General features: G+C 32.6%; 1 protein-coding gene and 1 pseudogene across 1 annotated transcript; one reads left to right on the forward strand and one right to left on the reverse strand.

The window, feature by feature from the left end:
* The first annotated feature begins 741 nt into the window (after positions 1 to 741).
* LOC146899383 (uncharacterized) lies at positions 742 to 1740 on the forward strand. The gene is made up of 2 exons (XM_085736759.1): positions 742 to 1155; positions 1345 to 1740. Exons 1-2 carry the CDS (start codon positions 742 to 744, stop codon positions 1738 to 1740), a joined length of 810 nt encoding a protein of 269 aa, XP_085592885.1.
* Positions 1741 to 5366: 3626 nt separating this feature from the next.
* LOC146899384 (inactive poly [ADP-ribose] polymerase RCD1-like) lies at positions 5367 to 7966 on the reverse strand (annotated as a pseudogene).
* Positions 7967 to 14192: the final 6226 nt, after the last annotated feature.

Here is a 14192-nt window from a genome sequence, read left to right on the forward strand (position 1 = left end):
AGCCCTATAAAAAGGCTTCGAAACCTAGGCGCATCCTTAATAGGGCGCCGTCTTTCTTAGCTTCTAGAAACCTCTAGAAACCGCCTAAAAGGCCAAAAGCCGGCTTCCTTGGGGTAGAAGTCACGCTAAAACAAGCCCACAAGGAGGTTATAAATACCACCCTTGGGAACAGCTTCATGGCATTGAATAATCGATCTAAACCCTAGAACACGATATTGAACCCTAGTATCCTCTATTGTACTTTTTGCAAGTACAACAACCCTCTACCGGCGCATTCGCAAAATCCGGTGGAACTTGTTGATTATAAGGTCTCTAATGGCCTCATATTGTACAAGGGTCGTATTTGGATCAACAAGGGGAACAACTTCATCCCTCTTCTCTTATAGGAATTTCACAAATCCCCATTGGGAGGGCACATTGGTCTAGCAAAAACCCTCGGTAAACTTCGGATGAATTTTTACTTGCCGTAGATGCGAACCGATTGTCAAAAGTATATTTAGAGCGGCCAAGACTGTTCGCACACCAAATACGTTCCGCTCAAACCCGCCGGATTACTACAGCCTATCTCTCCTCCATCTAGCACATGGGAGGACTTAGCCTTAGACTTTATCACAGGCCTCCCACCCTATCACGGTTCCACCGTAATCCTAGTGGTAGTGGATCGTTTCTCGAAAGGAGCTCACTTTGGTTTACTTGCCACTCAACTCTCTCGCACACAAAGTGGCCTCTGCGTTTCTTGACATGGTCCGTAAACTACACGGATTTACGAAAAGTCCGATATTTGATCAAGACCCCGTGTTTGTTAGCAACTTTTGGAAAGAGCTATTCAAACTTTCCGATACCAAATTGCGCATGAGCACCGCCTATCATCCTCAAACCGATGGACAAACGAAGGTCCTCAACCGCACTTTAGAGCAATATCTTCGATTATATGTCCATCACCAGCCTTCACTATGGGGAAAATTTCTTAGCTTGGCTAAATGGTGCTATAACACTATGTGTCATTCTGCTACGAGACCTCTCCCCTTTCCAAGTTACTTATGGGAAACCACCACCATCCATCCCTACTTACCTAGTGGTTCCTCCCGTAGCGAAGTTGTGGATTCGCAACTCACCTCACGCGAAGAGCTCGATGAATATCTTAATAAAAAGCTCGTGATGATCCGGCGAGCGAGATGAAGCTTTTACACGATCGGCACCGCAAGGATGTCTCTTACAAAATTGGTGATTGGGTTTATGTCAAACTCCGGCCCTATCGCCAAACATCCGTGGCATCTCGCTCGCTACATCAAGTTGGGAAAACACTATTATGGCCCATATCGGTGACCGAAACAATTGGACCAGCTTGCGTATCGACCGAGTTTACCACCAAACTCAAGGATACACCCGGTATTCAACTGCTCATTGCTCAAGCCTCATCATGGTCCAGTCCCGGATCAACACCATCCTTCTACCGATGAGGACTCCCTCACCAACACTCAACCCCTTGCAATTCTGGACTTCAAGTGGGACACTGTCATGCCCCCAAAGCAGTTGGCTTTGGTCCGGTGGGAACATTCACCCTCAAAAGACACCAATTGGGAAGACCGGGAATTCTTGAAGGCTTCTTACCACCTTGAGGACAAGGTTCCTTCGATGCGGCGGGAAATGATAGCCCAACTACGAATGCTTGGCCCAATACCTCCTAAGCCCAAATGCAACACTAAACGTCCTCATGGGTGGGAGGATTATATCTACTAAGTCCAAAATATTCTAGAATGATCTACATAGGATGCCATGAGGCTGGATGAATAGAATTTGTGCTTGTTTGCCGTAACCTTATCTTTGTGTCCTTTTATTACCGCTATGAAAGTACTATGAGTATTGTATTATATATCTACTAGTAATGAATGAAAAGGCATCGAAGCAATTATCAAAAAATTTCTTCTTTTCTAAAATTAGGAGGTAACTTTCCCGGCCTCGAATACAGGGAAAACCATTTTTATTCCCTTGTCACTTTCACTAATCATCACCCAATCAAAAAACTTATCAAATAAAAAAACCAAAAATTAAACAAAGCAAATGCTCCAACTCTGATTTCAATTAAAGGATATGGTATCCCCGCTATTGTTGAAAGAAGCTAGAAAGTAGTGTTGGGTTTCTATAGTCACAAATCTTAGATTCTTCAACCTTCCATTTAAAATAAAGAACAATCATGTGATGATAAACTCTTGCTAGAAAAGATACATTTGAATTGAACATACATTACCTTAATGGATTGAAGAAACCTACACATAAAGCTACAAAATAAAAAATAGCCAAAACCTCCAATTTGAAAATTCTTAAAAAGTGAAACCAACCAACCAAACCCACAACAATTACCTTGATTTGCGAAAGAAACCTAAAAGAAGTACCGTAAACCACTCCCCACAAATAAAAACCTTCTACCTACGGTCGGCACCTCAACCGTCCACTTAACCGATCTAGTGTGTTGCATCGCCTCTCTTGTAAAACAAAAATTTGAAGGATTAAAAATGAAAGAGAATGAGGAATGATGAAAAAATAGCATACAAATTATTGATCGAGCCACCGATGGACACAAAAAAGGATAATGCACAATTTATATTCCCTGTAGATAAAGATTACTTGTTGGATTTTGACCCTATGAGTGAAAATTTAGATCTATGAGGCAATTCAAATTCCTCCTCGCTCGCAAATTACCAAATGGTGTCTTCTGTTACATGGTAATCTTACAATGATAGAAACAAAAAAGTAAATAATAGATACTTGTGCCAAACCTCAACTGGGTGCGGAAAAATATTAATAGTTTTAGATGAACCAAGCTGATTTTGCGGATTATAATTTGCAATTTTATGGCATGATATCATGAAACTAAGTGTATTTGATATGATACAATTGTATTCTTCTTTTCGCTTAGATGATTTGTGAAACTTGGTTTTGACTTTTGTAATAAAGTTGAATCGGTCCTTCAATAAGTTTTGCAAAACTTTCATAGAAGTTTGTTTTGCCGACGTGCGTTCACTCACAATCATAAGACAAACCCTAGATTTTTTTTATAACCAAATCTTATTAAAAATCCAAAAATCTAAAGCCTTTGAAATCTTACTGTAAACAACATATACCGTGATGGGTTGAAGGGTCCCTGCTTGTGTAAACAACGAACACCGATCACCGTAAAAAGTCTCCTTTGAAGCTCCATCGAAACAAAACGAAGGCGACATAACTTGGATTCGTAATGATCCAAACAAGAAAGCTCCGTTTATAAACCCAACCAAGATGGTGATAGTAGGGTTTGGCTCTAAAAAACTATTTGAGATCAGATTTGAAGAACCAAATGAGAAGAGTGGAAGATGATCTTTGGAAAAATGAGAGAGAGAGAGAGAGAGAGAGAGAGAGAGAGAGAGAGAAATTGATTTTGTTTTCCTTGGAAATGAACAAAATGTATCTGAGAGATAGAGATAGAGAGAGAGAGAGAGAGAGAGAGAGAGAGAGAGAGAGAGAGAGAGAGAGAGAGAGAGAGAGAATTGAGAAGTCATGAAGCTTTGGTAGGAGCAAAGCCGGTCTTTTGAGCCGTGTTAGCCTTCTCAAATCAAAATGATGTACTAAGACATGTGAACAATAATGAGTTTTTTTTTAAATAAAGAGTGCAAGATTTCATTTATTTCTCCATGTGATTAGGATTTCATTTAAGTTGTTAAGGAGGAAATTAAGGCATGTAATTAGGGTAAACCAATAGCTAAACCTTACAAGCTTTTAGAGTAAGAAGAAGATATACACATTTACCTTAGGCTATTGGGTAGATCACACAAGTACGACTAGCGGCACCGTAATTGTCATTATCATTATACTTTTTTATTATTTTTATTCTTTCTAATTATTATTTTTAATATGAAAATATGTTTAAATTACCACACCATAACAATTACACATACAAGTAAAAAAGATCACGCAATTACCAAGACATCAAAATAATTATTTATAAAATAAATAATTAAATTTGATGATAGTTAGAACTAATTAAAATAAAATATGGACACACTTATTATCAAATTACAAATTCACACAAAATCACAACAATAAGTAAGTTATACGCGAAACATATATTTAGATATATGAAAATTTATTATGAAAAATTTGGGGTGTTACATTACGCGTGTGTTTTATTGTTTTTTTCTTTAATTGAAATTGACAAAATTACCATTCAATTTAAAATTTGTTTGAATAGTGACAAATGCACTCTTTGGTAAAAAAGCAAGTGGGTGTAGTTTTGCTAACTTGCACCTCAGTATTTTGGGGTGGGTGTAAATTAATATATATATATATATATTAATATATATATATATATATATATATATATATATTTGTAAAGGGGCATAATAGCCTGCAAATAGTGATGAATTTCCCGTAGTAGAAGATAATCTTGAACAATTTAATAAAAAATTGAATGATGACAATCCCATAAATGACCATGATAGTGTTCTTGATGTCTCAAATATTGATGGCATCGATGACCACTTCATCTCACCTTTAGATATCTATTATCCTAAAAGTTGGGGTATTCTTGATGCTAAAATGAGACACATTTTAATTAAAAAAGGACCTATTGGGGAATTGAATATTACATTTCCTATAGACAATCTTTCTAGGCATTTTTCATATTCTTACTTTTCCATAGAGAATCTTTCTAGGAATTGAACATCAAATGTTTCAATTGCTTATTGAATTCTCATAATTATGTCAGCATCTGTAAAGAGATTTGCATCTGTAAAGATATTTTTTTTAAGTTAAAATTGTTCAAAAACTACTTCAAATTGTCAATGTCACAAGAAAAGTTATATGCTCTAGCCATTTTATGTATTGAGAAAGATATCATAGAACATATTGATGTAAAAATAAATTGTTAATGATTTTTGGATCTAGAAATTCTTGTAGGAGTTGTTTTGTACGAGGAGTTGGATATTCTCATAGGTATTGCTTTTCGTATGAAGTCCGATAGTTTTATTAGATTATTTAACGTAATAAAATGTATTATCTTTAATTAAATGACATTTACACTTTAGGAATTCAATTTTTTTAAAATTTCTTATTACTTAGGGCCCAAATTTTAGGTTTGTCTTAAGGCACCCAAATCTTAGAACACAAGTTTGAATACATATAATCACCAAACATTTCAAAATAAACCTCTATAAGTTCCCGAATCAAACATGTGCTATAATTCCGGATCGAAATTGGGAATTAGATGATAAAATGAAATTACAAAAAAAATCTCCTGGAAGAAAACAATATCGAACTCCATGTTGACAATAGTTAACTCCACATGTAAGATCTCTGGCTCCTCTATTTAAAGCCTCACTCTTGCTTAACGTTTAAGACATTTGATCCACCATCTCGGTGGTCTCGCAAGAAGCCAACTAAACATTAGGAGGCATAATCAAATTGCAAGAGATAAATCATATGATTACACAATCCAAAATTTAAGCATAACATATTTAACGAGATAAGATCAAAACATATAGCAAACCAAATAAATATTTCTAGAAAAAAAAAAATTTGTACCTTGGATACAACATTGTATACCGCAGATTTTAGTACATCATTTCCAACAACCGACCTCAACTTTGACATGAAATCATCACGTGAAATCTTATTCGACCGCACAAGCACGACATGATACATTAGTTATATTTTACTATTTAAGACATTGACATAAATTGAACATCATTTGCATACCATCAACAACGCATATTGGGCGTCGATAAGAAGCATAATATGGGAAGGAACCACGTTTCTCATGGAAGATAGAAGCACGGAAAAAGGAATGGGAAAAGGCAACCGAGCAACTTGGAGTTCTTCGATGTTACCGTAACCACTAGTAGCTTTTACTGAGGCATACCACAAACCAAAATTGTTTGAATAAAGGCAATAAAGGAAAACAATATAGGAATAAAAACTAGAAGATAAATCTCAAAAGATGAATGCCCCAAAGAAGCAAAACAGCTTAAAAGATAAAACCGAAATGTATTAAAACCGAAGATAAATAATATTAGAATGGAAAGTTGTACACTAAATAAATCATTGTTAGACTTTAAAAACAGTTAAAAAAAATTGTGATAACATTGTCTTTTACATAGAAAACTAGAAAATCATAAGAAGCAAAACTCATGAAAAAACTTACGGTGTCCACCGTAGAATGTCGATACCCTTTTTTCTTACTCTCATTTAAAAAAACATTTCCTGTTCAAAACAAAAAAAAAAACATCAAGTGTCGTGATCAAGAGGATTTTTGTTGAAAGAAATATCAATCATACAACTTAGCAACATATACAAATGATTGCTTTGCCGAATTAGAGTAAAGCACTCAATAAGTTGAAAAGTGTTACATTATGCTAAAATGTAAAGCATGTTGTCATACAAAAGCATATATCTAACATTGACACACGACATAATTTTTTTCTAAAGGAACATTACATTACCTTCAAAAACCAAAGGGGACTTGAAGCTAACAACGAATTCGGGATAGATATGTGTGTTCATATTCATGTTCCACACCACATAACACTTTGGGCATTGAATGTCATCCACCCCATTATCATATTCGCAACTACTTGGACGAAGTTGTTTACCGCCAGACGAAGAAGCTCTATGTTCCCCATTATGACACGACATAGGAACATATGCTTAATTCCACTTCCGTCAACATCACAAGAAGGTGAACTGTGAACATGGGAAAACTAAATCCTTTGATAAATCCAACAAAATAATCTATGATAACATATCATATAATAATAATAATAATAATAATAATAATAATAATAATAATAATAATAATAATAATAATAATAATAATAATAATAATAATAATAATAATGATGATGATGATGATGATGATGATGTATGAAGTTCAATGTTTATCATATGATAACTAACCGTTACCGAAGGGTGGGTAACGAGTGCAAGATGAACACCAAAGCCATATATGCATTTGGACTTAGTTAGTTTATATTGACTAAGTCCATATTCCATCATTGTTGAGAATTCCTCTTTAGAACAAGCAAGCCGAGGCATAGCGAACATTAGCTTCCCCTCGAACTCCTTTTGTGATATCAACTTGCTTTTGGAATAACCGTAGTCGTGTTTGCATTGACTTTCCCGAGCTGCGATAAATCTTAACTATATCGGACTTGCTAATGCCCAAGGAACTCATTCCCGTAAGAAACATCTTCTCGTGCGAGAATCCGCATCCAATTTTTCATATAAAGATTCAGAATAATCATTTAAATCTATGTCTCGGCTCTTTGTTAAGATCTATAGCAAAATTTCGAATCCCCATTTTGTTAGTCATAGCATGACCAACAACTTTTACATTTTTTGTTGCATCATCGGACTCTCGGCTATACTTTCTTAACATGGACTCATCCACCCCATTTATTTCATTGGATATATGTAGTTTTGTCTCATATGGTTCTTTCTTATTAGGACCTTCTTCACCCTCCTGCTCCCTTATATTATTGAGTTCTTTTGTAGAACCAACAAAAGATTTAGGGAAAAAGTAGTTTCCTTCCTCATCAATCCACGAAACGGGTTGTTGCAAACATGTTTTCAAATTCACATGATGCATATGCAAAAAATCTAGCACAACCTCTTGGCCATCTAACTCTACTTCTACAACTGCCTTCTTGATTTTGAAATCTTTTTTAACCAAGTCAACAACATCCTCCGGATAGTTAACCCATTCACCATTCTTATAGAACATCAAAGTTTTCGGTAATCCACTTTTCTTATAATTAAAATAATAACCGACCAATGACTTGGAAATATCGGGACAAGAGTCATCTGATTTGCATACATCTCCAACCACACTTGTTGGTGCCGAGACTCCGGTCGGATGTTCAACACATTGGGTATCCCTCTTTCGCTTTTGATTGAGTGCAACTTCACCCAATGACTTTGAGGGTTTCTCTTCCATTTTTACTACAAAACCTTGAGAAACGAGAATATTTGCCGGTCCTCCGGATGTTTAAAACATTTAAGAATATTGAAATAGTAGAAATGATCATGTGCTCACCATTATAATATAATGTTCATACAATAATAAAGATAAATGGTTAGTCAATAAGGGCATTCCCTTGTGGGCAAGACAAGTAAATTTTAACAATTGCAAAGGTATTATTCCAACATTACAAACATATCATAATGGAATATATCTAAGTAAACTCATACTCGTAAAGTATATTGAAGTGGCCTTTGTTGGTACCTAGTTTCCAACAAAACAAATCTATTTCTACAAATATTTATATGGTCCCCAAAAATCTTTCAAAATAAATACTTAATAAGCGATATGGTTTTCTTAAACCGATAAAGCTTAATGCATTTCCCACTCACTCATAAAAATAGTTGTGTAGAAAAAGTTTCTAAAGAAAAACTAGTATGGGTTCTCAAGAAATTCATCATCATTTTCACCATCTAGCATCCATGAAAGGATTAAACATACCAATCAAACCGATATTGACAAAATATTGAAGCTAAAGAATAAAAGCATAAAAACCATAGCTAAAACATGATTAAAACAAAAAAGAATTTAACATAATAAAGAAATTATGCTAAATTGACAATAGTAAAAAATGATGCTTATCCAACACTCGAAAAGCTTGTACATGCTATTCTCATGGTAAATAAATTTAAGGGTTAATAATGTTTTACCACCCCGTAATATAGGTCATTTCCGGATTTACCCCCGTAAAATATTTTTTTTGATTTAACCCCCTGTAAAATAATTTTTTTTCCAGAATATCCCCCTAATAGGCCATACAAAGACCAAAATTTCTGAAAAAAAAAATAAAATAAAATTTGGGTGTGGGATGCTCGTTTAACCTCGGTATGGCCTATTAGGGGTATTCGAAGAGAAAAAAATTCACAGGGGGTAAATAAAAAAAAATTTACATGGGGTAGACCCGTAAATGACCTATATTACAGGGGGTAAAACACCATTAATCCTAAATTTAACAATATAAAAGATTATAACTTTTTGTTTTTTTTAAAAAAATAAATCTCACTTAGCTTAATCAAAATTCAAAATCAACAAGGTCTTGCTTGCACCATACACCAATCCCAACTAAAGAAATTGTACCAATATTTCATTCAAATTTAAATAAATAATTAAACAAATAAACACCCGTTTGTGAATTTTTAAGCAAAAATTTAAAGTTTAAATGCATCATTAAGAATTACCGACATCCCAACTATGTTGGCACCTAAGAAATCCAACAATCAACTACAACACCTTAAAAAAAATCATTCAAAACCATTTGCAAGTTTTAAATACACTTTAAACAGTAAAATCATCCCTAAAAAATGATGAAAAATAAAAACTCGATTCAAACATAAAGAACAAAAAAAACCTAACTTCATGCACTTAAATCAACCTATCAATTACACGTTCAATAAAAAAAGAACAAAAACAAAGTTAATTACAATAATTCAAATTCAAAATTAAAAAAATAATTAATATAAATAATAAATAATAAAAAATTAAGTAAAAAAGACTAAGCTACGAAATTATACCGAATGCGTAAATACACACAATAGCAGAAAACCAAATAATATCAAAAGTAATTTGTTCTAACTTTGAAATTGTACCTCTCATTAGGGAGTAAGGGGTCCTTTTTATACTAATTCTAACCCAAAAATATAAAGTCTAAATTAACCCATTAGGGAATTGGGTATGTCGTAAATACGCTTGAAAAGGTAAACATTAAAGATAGAGTTTTTCCCTATATGGAAATGCTATGATTTCTTTCTTGTCACGATCACTTCTAATTGGAAAACAGCTTTTAGCCGAGTAAGCATCTAGTCATTGTTCATTGTATTAGTTTTCTTTTTCAACAATTCACAAATCCGTTTGATCTTTCTAGAAAACATTTTCTTTATTTCTTATTTGATTTTCATATGTTTGTTAAATCATAAAAAAAATTCTTTTAATGTGAATTATAAAAAAAATTCTTTTAATGTGAAATCTAAGTATGGATATTTTTAAAAAAATCAGATTTCTTTCTTTAAAATAATATTAATGTTATGGTAGTAGATATTTTAATAATATTGAAGGTGACATCAACGATTATCGTGTTAACGATTTTATTATACTACTTGTTTTGACTGTGTATATTTGGTCACATTTTTGCATAACGGTGTAAATAACTTTAACAGTAAGATCCATTAAAACATATCTTTAAATCCTTTTAAAATTTACTACCATAAAAATTTATCATTATTTTAAAGTAACATTAATCAGAAAATTTTAACAAATAACCATAGATAAATTTTTGAATGAAATAAAATAATTTATGTATTAACAAACAATTCAAATATCAAATTAAAAATAAAAAAAAATGTATTCTACAAAGATAAAAGAGATATGAAGATTGGGGAAGAAGAAAATTAATACTTTCTCCATTCTTAAATACAGGTCATTGTACATCGATTATGAATAAATAAACTATTTGATATAGAAAAAGAGATGATTCATAATCTCGATAACTTAATATTTTATTAGTATTATTACTCCTACTTTTGCAAGTTTATTTTATTCATGAAAATATTCAATTATCAAAAAGGGAGAAAAATATTGGGGCAAAAGACCTATTACATTATAGTTTGATGATAACAAACTTTTTTTCAAAAGATAAACTTACGATATTTTTTCTGTTATTAATTATTAATATAATGTGTTTGAACATATGCTAGAAAGAATAATGACTTTTATTATCAAGTGAGTATCAATATTATAAAATAGTTTAGCATTTTTTAGATAAAAATCATATCTTTTTCATCTTAATCAAAACTTTTGATGTGCCTCCCAAACCGATAGTTAATACCTTTCCCAACATTATAAATTTTAGGCTTAATTTCATGTTTGATCCATTATGTTTTTTTGTACGTTTTAAGTTGGTCCTTTATGTTTTAAAAGTTTAATGTTGGTCCCCTACGTTTTAAACGTTTTAAGTTGGTCCAAAATGTTAGTTATGTTGGAATAAGTTTCCTTCCACGACATGATATTGGGTTTAATAAAAAAAATTAAAACTGATTTTCTAAATAAGTTAAATTCAATCACACATATTGTCAACCCGAATCTTTAAATGGTCAAGTGACGTAGGGACTAACTTATTCCAATGTGAATAACGTTTTATTCCAAATTGAAACTTTTAAAACATAAGGGATCAACTTGAAACTTTTAAAATATAAGGGACCAAATTGAAACCTAAAATAAAAGATAAGGGTCCAAACATGCAATTATGCCTAAATTTTATGTATCATAATGGAAAATAATATTGTTTGTGGAGATTGAACATGGCCCAGTGCTTGTTTCAATGAAACATGATAAGTTTGTGGTATGTTATTACCATCTTTTGCCTCACACACACACACACACACACACACACACACACACACACACACACACACACACAGATATTAGCATTATGTAGATAAATCAATTCAAGTACTTCACCACATCAAACTTTTTTTGAAATCATCTCAAGCATTGAAAATCGTTTAAAATATTAAATCCAAGATTACTTAAAAATATACTCTAATCAAACACTTACCATATTACACCTATATGAAATTCCTAGTACTTTCTTAAGTATTGTTATTAGAAATACTTCATTACTTACATTTACATACTTATATATGTTGTGTAGCAAGTGTGAATTAGAAGTCCAACATTACTTAGAAAAGTGAAGGTTGATCACTATATACAAAAGAGGATCAAGAAACCTAATACCTTGAGGTTTTGGGTTAAAGTATAGTGTCCAACTCACTTTTAAGGTTCCTCTAAGCCGAATGTGGGTGATCTCCCGGGATCCCCTCATGACCCAACAATGGTATTAGAGTCGAGGTTTGACGAAGGGTTTGATAAACTTAGTGTCGAAAGTATTCCCAACCAAGGGTGTCCAGTGCCGAGTCCCATTGATGTGGAACATGTCAACGACGGTACAAGTGCAAAAGTTTGTGGATGAAATGATTTTTACTGGAGGGATAAGCATGTTGAAGTGGTGGACACACACTTGAGGTGGGAGATCGTTGTGTAAAAATTTCCGGTTAGAAGTCTCACATTGCTTAGAAAATTGGAGGTTGAGCACCTTATAAGTGACAGGACCCATAAACCTAATGTCTTAGTGCTTTTGGTAAAAGTGTGGTTTCCAACTCACTTATAAGGCTACTACGAACCCAATGTTGGTGATCTTCCGGACTCCCTCGAGACCCAACAATATCTTATTAGTTATAAGTGTTTTTGTTGATATCAAAATATGTAAACATCTTTGTGAGTTATATATATATATATATATATATATATATAAAGTTTTAGTAATTGAATGTAAATATGATTATTTGAAAGATCATTACCCTTATTATCTTCAAATAAGATTTGTATATCATAAGATATTTCATTATGCCGTCTTAATTAACATATAGTTAATCTTTGGAATCACCTTATAATATGTCAATCTTTCTCAATTTTAAACACGAATATTTTCTATCCAAACCAAATTGTAACGCCCAAACAAAAATGTCTAAAACATTTAGACGGGTGTTAAACATAAAGTATTGCATACATTAAAAATGATAACATTAACAATATTCTTCTTTTGTCAAAAAAAAAAAACAATATTCTTCTACCCACTTTAAATTGCAGCTTACAACAAGTTCAAAGAGATGGTTGGAGGTGAAATTTTTAGCATGCAAGCTTGGATTTATGATTTTGGAAGAAAGGTTGGGGTTGAGGTAATAAGAAATGGGGTTCGGTCATGTGGGGAAAGAGTGAATGGAGGGAATGAAATTAAGCTAGCATTTATACCCAAGGTTCCAAAGATCATGATGGGAAATTTGCATGTTAAACTAGGCAAGTTTTTGATGAATGATTGAGCGGGGGAGAGATACGTGAGAGAGAGTGGAGAGTAGGATGGATTTAATTTCAGAAAAGTGAAAGGAAAAAGGACAATATGAGATGTAATGAGGGCTTTGGCTCTTTATATACACATGTAACAATTACCTTAATGTCATTTCTTTGAAATGATTCTTCCCTAACACATTACTGATACTACAATCTATTAAGAATTAGGTGGGATATTACACAAACAAAGCATCAAATGTTATATTATTGTACAATATAACTTGATTGACAAATTATTCATGATGAAAAACATAAATTGTAACATCTTAATGTACATAAAGCAAAAAAATATTTTGAAAGTCATCGTAGTGAGATTAAGTTACGGATAACTTATAGATCAATACATCATAGGTAAGCATGTACAATTTTATATTCACTATCATTGGGGTGCATCAATTTTTTCAAAATCTAGACAACATATTTGACTATATTTTTCTTTAAATTTAATCATCAATATATAAATTGCAAGAAAAATCTCTATGAAGAAAGTGTCTCATATATACCTAATTTCTTATCATTGTCGTGCTCCAAAAGTTTTGGTGTTAAGAAATTGCAAATGGTGTAATTGTGTTCTGCATCGAGATCGCGGACCCCAAAGGTTGATTTTCCTTCCCTTGGAATATTTACTTATTTTTACACTCTAGCACTCGACAACAAACTCAATTTCATAAACCAAAATGAAAAACATGAAATTGGCGATTTAAAACAGTGGATATATAAATGATGAAATGACTCATACCTAATTTCTTATCATCACCGAGCTCCTAGGGTCTTGGGATTAAGAAATTGCAAATGGTGAAATTGTGTGATACATCGAGATCTCAGTATTCCGAATGTTGATTTTCATATTCTAGGAATATTTCTTTGCTAACACGCTACGTAACTCGACACTAGGAGCCAGTTCATAAACCAATATAAAAACATGCAATTGGCAATTTAAAACACCGAATCGAGATATAAATGAAGAAATTATCTCATACCTAATATATTAACTTATCCAAACCCGTATGATTTTAACGTTAAGAAATTGCAAATGGTTTAATTTAAGTTATTATAGGGTTGATAAAAATCTATAAATTTTAATAGTTCATTTTCAATTTCATGGATGTGGAGCATTTTGATAGGAAGGATGTACATAAGAAATAAAAAATAAAAATGAAGTGAAAGTATTTAATAATGATTGACCCCCTTTCGCTCATATGGTGTTTCATTAAATGATTATTTATTATTTAGTTTCTCAAAA

The sequence above is a fragment of the Medicago sativa genome, chromosome 8 (genome assembly GCF_051527215.1).
Source record: "Medicago sativa cultivar Bolivia chromosome 8, Bolivia_mono, whole genome shotgun sequence".
Classification (NCBI taxonomy): domain Eukaryota; kingdom Viridiplantae; phylum Streptophyta; class Magnoliopsida; order Fabales; family Fabaceae; genus Medicago; species Medicago sativa.